The following is a 7379-nucleotide window of genomic DNA, read 5'->3' as shown; positions in this document are numbered from 1 at the left end:
CGTGATTTTTGTCTCTCCCCTCTGTTATTATTCCATTTCCTCCCTGTGAACGGAAAGACCGAAATAACCCCGCTGAAATCTATGGCTCTCCAGGGGCAAAGCTTTTGTGCCAGACCAAGTGGAAAACAAGAGCAGCGGTGGCTGAATGGGACACTGCGATATCTAGAGTTTCAAGGCCTCATGGGGTTTCGACCCATAGACACAGACACGGCTCATTACACGGGCAGACTGTATGGAGACCAAGTGAGAAGTGTCTTGTGAGACACTCAGCATGTATGATTCACGGGGGAAATTGTAGGCTGGACTCTGAATGTGGGCTGAGTGCACAGTGATGAAATATTCTGTAAGTACCTGCAACTCTGAATTTAGGAAGGAGAGTTTTTGATCCAATCTGAGGAAAACTAAGGTTGAGTCCAATAAAACCTTTCCTCCCATGCATCTGTTTCTATTCTTGCTAACCTCCTGATTTTCAGCCACGCTACCTATGATCCTCTAGGGATGTTGCTCGCTCCACCACTTTGGTCCATACCAAAATATCATAACAACTTTAGGATGGATTGCAATCTTGATGATGTTGATGATAACATGTCGATTCACTTAGGACCACATGGCAGGTCAAAGTTTTTACTTATCTTTCGAAATATCTCAACATCTAGTGAATGGATATTGAAAACATTTTCTAGATTCAAGGTCTCCAGACAATGAATCCTATTGATTTTGGTGATCTCCTTATATTTCTTCTAGCATCACCATGAGGTTGATATTTGTGGTTTTCTGCAAAATGTCTCGACAAGTATTGGATGTTGTGTCATGGAATTTGGTTCAGGTATTCATGTCCTCTTTTGGATATTTTTAATAACTTTGCTTATTTCCTGACGTCATCAGGTGCAATACTTTGGACCTGATGATGGCGCTAAATGTGCCTCATGCGCTGTGTTAAGCAAACATTTTTGGGAAGGGAGTGAGTCTTTTTTATTTTTTTTATTTTGGAAGTGGAACCTCAGCTACTATAATATGCTATAATAAGTCAAAAATATCCCCATTGAAACTAATATAACCATTTCTAATGAATAATTTATTATTGCAATATATTGAACCTCACAATATGTGTCGTATTGCCAGACTCTTGCCAAAGCACAGCCCTAGTATCCTGAACAAAAAATTGAAATGGATCAAAATCCATGTTGTTGCTAATCTTTGGCATAATCCAGACAGTGAAAAAAACAACAAGAAGCATTTGGTTCACAAATAATTATCTTTGTGGGGTTTTTTTTCATAAAAACACAACAGTGGCATTAGGTAAACAAACTGGATATTAAAGGGGTTATAATTCTGAAAACACTTATCATCAAGAGTTATATTGATTTTTAAAAAAGGAAGAGAAAGAGCAAAAATATAAGGTATATTTATTGAAGTTTTAGGAACCAGACATATTATTTACGTAATAGCATTGTCATTGGGAGCATATTAGCCTGCTCATGTTAGCAATTAGCTCAAATCATGGTTGTGTTTAAGTAGAGCCTCACAGAGCTTTTAGCATGGCTGTAGACTCCTCTCCTTTATATATATATATATATATATATATATATATATATATATATATATATATATATATATATATATATATATATTCATCCAAGTTGTTCATTTTAAAACTTACATAACCCAACTTTCAAGCCACCATGGCAAAAAATCCCTGACATCTATGTGAATGTTTTACAGACAGTCACTTTTAATGGATGCACTTTCTCAATAATTCATTAAAGCATGCCTGTCTTTGTCCGTTGATGCATCTGTTCTCCCCTTTAGCCAGAGCAGCACCGTAGAGGATGCAGCACAAGAAATGAAGACTGTTAAGCATGAAAATGACTTGTACCTACACACATAGTGGACATGCATACATGGACACACGCACACACAGAGAACTCCCGGAGGACAGCTGTCAGATTCAAACTAATGAATGCTGAGCCTGGCACCATAATGGATTTTTCTTCTCTCTTTCCATCTCTCGCTATCTGTCGGTCTGTCTTTCTCACATTCACAGCATCCTGGTAAAGTAGATTCTGACACTGATGTTGTCTGACATTGTCGGCCTGTGAAACATGGGGTCAAAGTATATCCACCTCCCCCCCAAAAAAGGGCCAACAAAGTTCACCAAAACTTTTCCTATAAGGTCTGCTGCATGTCTAATTATGTGTTGCCTGTAAAATGATCCCGTATGATTGTGGTTGAGGATCGTGCTAATAACACACCTTCATGCTACAAATAGTAATGTCGCATCCAGCTCCTCCTCACCTGCCCCAAGTTCTGACGTACAGTCTACCTAAAGCATCTGATTATAATCTGAGGGCATGCTGGGACACGTAGCTCTCTGCTACTGTTCCTAAAGATTTGTTTTTTATGTTTCCACAGTCAAGAGAAGGTCGCCATCCCTCTATGCTCTGATTCAACCCCACTGACATCCAAGTGCTGCTTGTGTAATCATATCCGGGCACACTAACTAACGGCTCTGGTGCCCTCCTCATGCATTATAGACGAACAGATTTTCTGGCGTTGTTGTAAATGAAGCTGTGTGGCACTGTGATGGTCTGGTACGGCCGTAGCCCGCAGCTACGTTCCACTAGCAGATAATTAGGGAACTCTGCTCTTCTGCTTTTGTGTCAGACCAGGTAGTGACCATCATTTATTCTTTGTTTGAGGATAGTTATTGTAGTCAGAGCAAATTCTCTTTTTGAATTCTAATGTATTTTATCTTGGTGAAGGGTTTTCATCGGGTGTTTTCAGGGCATCACTAAGGAGAACATGTGGAACGTACCCAGAGAATAGGTTACTTTATGTTAATTGAACTGTGGAATTCTTATTAATAATGGTACATGGTACATACACTATACAGTTTTAATATTTAGATTTTATGCTACTTTCTTTTAACGTTATTATATTTATTTGACAGGGTTACATGGTATCCTGCAGATTAAGATTGTTGATTGTAAAACAAATGATCATTTAAAAATATGATAATTTAAAAACAATTAAATAGCCTCCATGTTGATACATCAATGTTACTAAACTAATGTCACATAGAATCACATAACACTCTGAAAGGGGCCATCTTGTAGATGGGTATTTTTAGTTACTTCTCAATATTGAAGATCTGCTTTTTTGTGATATTTAACTGATGATATTTGGGTTTTATCCATGACTGAAGACTGATTCTTCTGTCTATTCCCTGTTGGCATGTTTAATAACAGCATGAATGATGGAGTATTAAAAACCACAGCATCACAATTGGCCTCTGTGACTGTCAGGCAATTTCCTTGTGGCATATGTACTGGAACCTCTTTCCTTGTCATTTACAAATGTTTGACAGTAGGTTAAGAAAACATCTCAGTATTTGCTTTAGGGATATTTTATTCATTCTTATCAGCCAGAAACTGAGCTCTCTCTTTTGGCAGCTTGAAACATGCTCTACAACGACTTGTCCGCAAGAAACACTTTTAGTCATTAAATTGTGTGACTGGGCTGCACCTGTGGCTCATATCCAGGTAAACCTGGAAGATTGGGAGACCACGATTGCTTTTTTCAGAGGTGGGACACGTGACAGAAAATGTAGGTCAGGGAGAAATACTGAACTACAAATGCATCTATCAGCTATAAAAAGCTGGAATGGCAGACAAACGGCCTTTTGCTCTGTCTATACGTTTATGTGGTTAGAGCACTGGCAGTCCTTTAATTACATTGAGCTTGGTACATGCTGATGATGTCATGCTATCTAACTTCTGTGAGGCTGCAGCTGGAGCAGACGATGCATCACACCACATGAGGAAGAGAAACTGTGTGGGTTTCTGTAGCTATTTCAACTCACACGCACGATTACAGTTTGACAAGCCACAAGTACAGCAACGCTTTAGTGTGTGTGTGTGTGTGTGTGTGTGTGTGTGTGTGTGTGTGTGTGTGTGTGTGTGTGTGTGTGTGTGTGTGTGTGTGTGTGTGTGTGTGTTTGTGAGTGTGTGTGTCCTCTGAAAGCACATCAATTCATAATGAGCTGCTGTGAAGCTTTTTATAGGACTCACCAACCGCTGGCTGAAATACATTAACCTCCCTGGATCTCATTCTAAATCCATATTGGGAGTGTTTTTGCTTTCAGTGAATACCTCAGCATGGCCAATGGGATTGTGTCAGCTGGTGAAACACTGTCTGTACAGATAACAATCCCAATATCTACCTACTCTGGTTTTCTCCCTGCCCATGTCTTATTCAGCACTGTTAGTGTGCAGTGTCCACACTGTGGGCTTCGGGGTGCGGCCCTAGCAGACTGACACATAACACTAATGGCTTATGTGCATCAATACATCAATATCCTAGTGTTCCAAACTGTTCTGGCGGAATTACTGGAAAGAATTACGTGGCATGTACGTAGGCCTGTTGCTCTGTGTGCGCAAAGTAAGTGACAGGCCCACATTTAGAGGAGCAAGGGAAGTGTCCAGGTTGCTAAGCCACATCCCTCACTTACCACAGGTCACATGCGCTTGCATGAGAGGTAATTCTCTCTTTTTGCCACTATGGTAATTAGATGCATTTAATAGAAGGAAGTCACATAATCCTCTATCAATGTCACTTCCGTTTGTTAATGGATATTTTAGTGAAGTCCAACTAACACGTGCCATTACTAATGCAGTCATTCTGATTCCCGTAAGTGGGGAAAATGTGAATGAAATGTAGCCGCTGGTTCTTAATGTACGATTCCATACATCCATCACAGTGTATAGATTCACAGCTCTTGTTTTCACACTTAAGATATTCCCTGTAGGGTCTCTTTAAAGGAGGACAGACGTAACAGCAAATAAAAAACAGGCGGTATGTTGTTAGAAGACCTCTGGTGCTTCAGCCGCCTTGTCATTAAAGGACCCATGTGATGTCCTAACGGCTTGTGCTTTTGTTGACGTCGTCCTGTGCGGCCTGGCTCCCCTGAGGCCAGTCAGAATGAATGGGCCTTCAGTACCTTAATTGAATAACTTCTACAGCCTGTTCCCTGAAAGCAATTTGGCGAAGAAGGACACAGATCCAGCCAAAACTTTAAAAATGAAATATATATCTGCAAAAAAAAAAAAAACAGACTCTGCTGTGATAACACGATAATACCTGTATACCAACAGCTAAGAAATGTATTTCTCTGTTTCCTGCCTCCATGTGACTTTGACTCAGCAATGCAAATCTGAGCCTCTCAAGGTAAATCCCCACTTATAATAAAGAGCACCTGAAGAAAACACGGCCTTCTTGTTGTCCAACACAAATCTACAAACAATCTTCAACGACTTCATATAATTTTCTTCTTTTATTGATAATTCTATGAGGTTCACATAACAAACCACATTTTTCTTTAAAAAATAACATATTTATATTTTAAACATCTTACTTTACAACTTAATACATGGTGTTTTTCTTTTGCACAGCAAAGATAGGACATTTATGTTCCAGACAACATACAAACAAACATTATGTACATGTAGTCGACATAATACTTGAATGAATTCAACAACAGTGCAAAATAAAGTAAATGAACAGGCTGTTGCAAAAGCGCCCTGACAGGGAAATTAAGGATGCCTGTTTAGACCCACTGAACCACTTAGGAGAAGAACAAAACGTGCTTTAAAAACGGAATGCTTTGTTTTGGATCATGATGAGCATCTTTCAACAGAAAAATGCAATTTTCAAGAGAGAGATAAAAGGCAGGTAAACAAGCTTGAGAATACAGCAAATCCTCTTAAATGAAAGAGATGGAATTAGTGCAGTGTGTCCTGCAGCGCACTGGGATTTTGTCGGTTCAACCAGTCATCTCTCAAATCAGCATGCACTTGTTTTTTTTCCCCAACATTTTTTTTTTTCTTCGTTTACACAATCTTCAAATATAATTCAGTAGCCAAATTGCGTGCCCATGTGCGGTAACTGTCTGGGAACCTTCTTTTTTTCTTTTTTTTTTTCTGGATCCTCTCAATTAGTCGTGGAGGCACCACATTACACAAACACTCTCCAACACAAGGTTGAAGACACAGGGAAATGTTTTTTCTTGTGGAGACACCGTGGCTCAACAAAACAGAGGCACCGAGAAATGCTTCCAATTGATTCAGGCAATTTCCTGCACCTTTACCTCCTCGAACCCATTGGAGAGCGGAGGCGGCTCCTGGCTGCTCTCTATGGAGGACTCGCTCCCCGTGCTCTCTCCAGACAGAAGTCTGGTAACTCTCAGGTCAGCTTTCAGCGTCTGCACGTCGTTTCCTATGCTCATCTCTCCCAAGTCATTAATAATCTGAGTCAACTCCTGTTTGCCGTTGGCAACACGATCTCCGTCCGTGTCCAGAATGTCCTCACACTCAAAGTGCATCGCTTTCTCCTCCTCCTCCTCCCCGACCAAGTCCTCCGTGATGGAGCCCAGTTTGGGCGCGCTCCGGCTGCGCTCCACCGGGGGTTTGTAGTAACACTGTCCGTTCAGCAGCTTCCTGATGGGGACCAACGGGATGGTTTGCTCCCCTATGAGCTGCTGCTGCTGGTGCCTTGCGTCGTCCCTCCGTTTGAGTCTTTTGAACTCAGACAGGGCCGTGGCCGAGGTCTGGTACAGCAGCAGCGCCATGGCTTTTGCCTTCTCCGGCTTGGACACCAGCACTGCGTGGCAGCGCAGCATCACGGCCTTGTGCTTCATTTCGTGCCTGTAAACCCAGGCGAAGATCTTGGGTAGCCTCGGGTCCGCCACGCAGTAGGTTATCCGGTGCAGCAGGTACAAGTGTCCCGGCCTCCTGGCTTTGTCATCCACATGCACCATCCGGATGCCCTGCGAGCTGATGGTCAGCCTCATCTTGGTGCCGTTCTTGCCCATCTCGCTTTTGCCCCAGATCTTGCTGACCGCCACGTCCGTGCAGCCGTCCCCTTTGGACTGGATGGTGGTGGCGTTCCCCAGGTAGAGCACCGTGTATGTGGGGTCCTCGCTGGTGATCTTGACCTTTTTCCTCTTTGACTTGAACATGCTGCCCACCCTGTTGAGCGCGCTCTCGGGGCAGGACTTGGCGAAGGAGGTGAGCGCAGAGTAGTTGAGGCTCACAGCATAGCCCTTCTGCTTGGACTGCCTGTCTTCCTCAATCAGGTCGAACTTATTCTTCTTCCAAGGCAGCATTTTATTGCTGTTTACAATCAACAGCAACAAAGTCTACCGAGAGAGAAAGAAAAAAAATAACGTTGTGTTACTACTTAATCCTAGAGGCGTTTATTCTGCCTGTCAGGTCATTTATGAGCTACTCTGTGGGAAGTGAACGCAGAAACAACGTACTTCATCTGTGCCTCCTCTAAAGCGCTCTTTTCCATTGTGGTGCCCTCCTCCCTGTCTCCTCGCA

At 42.2% G+C, this 7379-nt stretch overlaps 1 protein-coding gene across 1 annotated transcript; it reads right to left on the bottom strand.

Annotated features, from left to right (window-relative positions):
* Positions 1–5335: 5335 nt before the first annotated feature.
* Positions 5336–7379, bottom strand: fam43a (family with sequence similarity 43 member A). The gene is made up of 2 exons (XM_054603190.1): positions 7316–7379; positions 5336–7195 (listed from the first exon to the last, which is right to left on the bottom strand). Exon 2 carries the CDS (start codon positions 7160–7162, stop codon positions 6122–6124), a length of 1041 nt encoding a protein of 346 aa, XP_054459165.1. The 5' UTR covers positions 7163–7195; positions 7316–7379; the 3' UTR covers positions 5336–6121.

This window comes from Anoplopoma fimbria, chromosome 8 (genome assembly GCF_027596085.1).
Source record: "Anoplopoma fimbria isolate UVic2021 breed Golden Eagle Sablefish chromosome 8, Afim_UVic_2022, whole genome shotgun sequence".
Taxonomy (NCBI): Eukaryota; Metazoa; Chordata; class Actinopteri; order Perciformes; family Anoplopomatidae; genus Anoplopoma; species Anoplopoma fimbria.
This window is presented reverse-complemented; position numbering and strand designations above follow the sequence as displayed.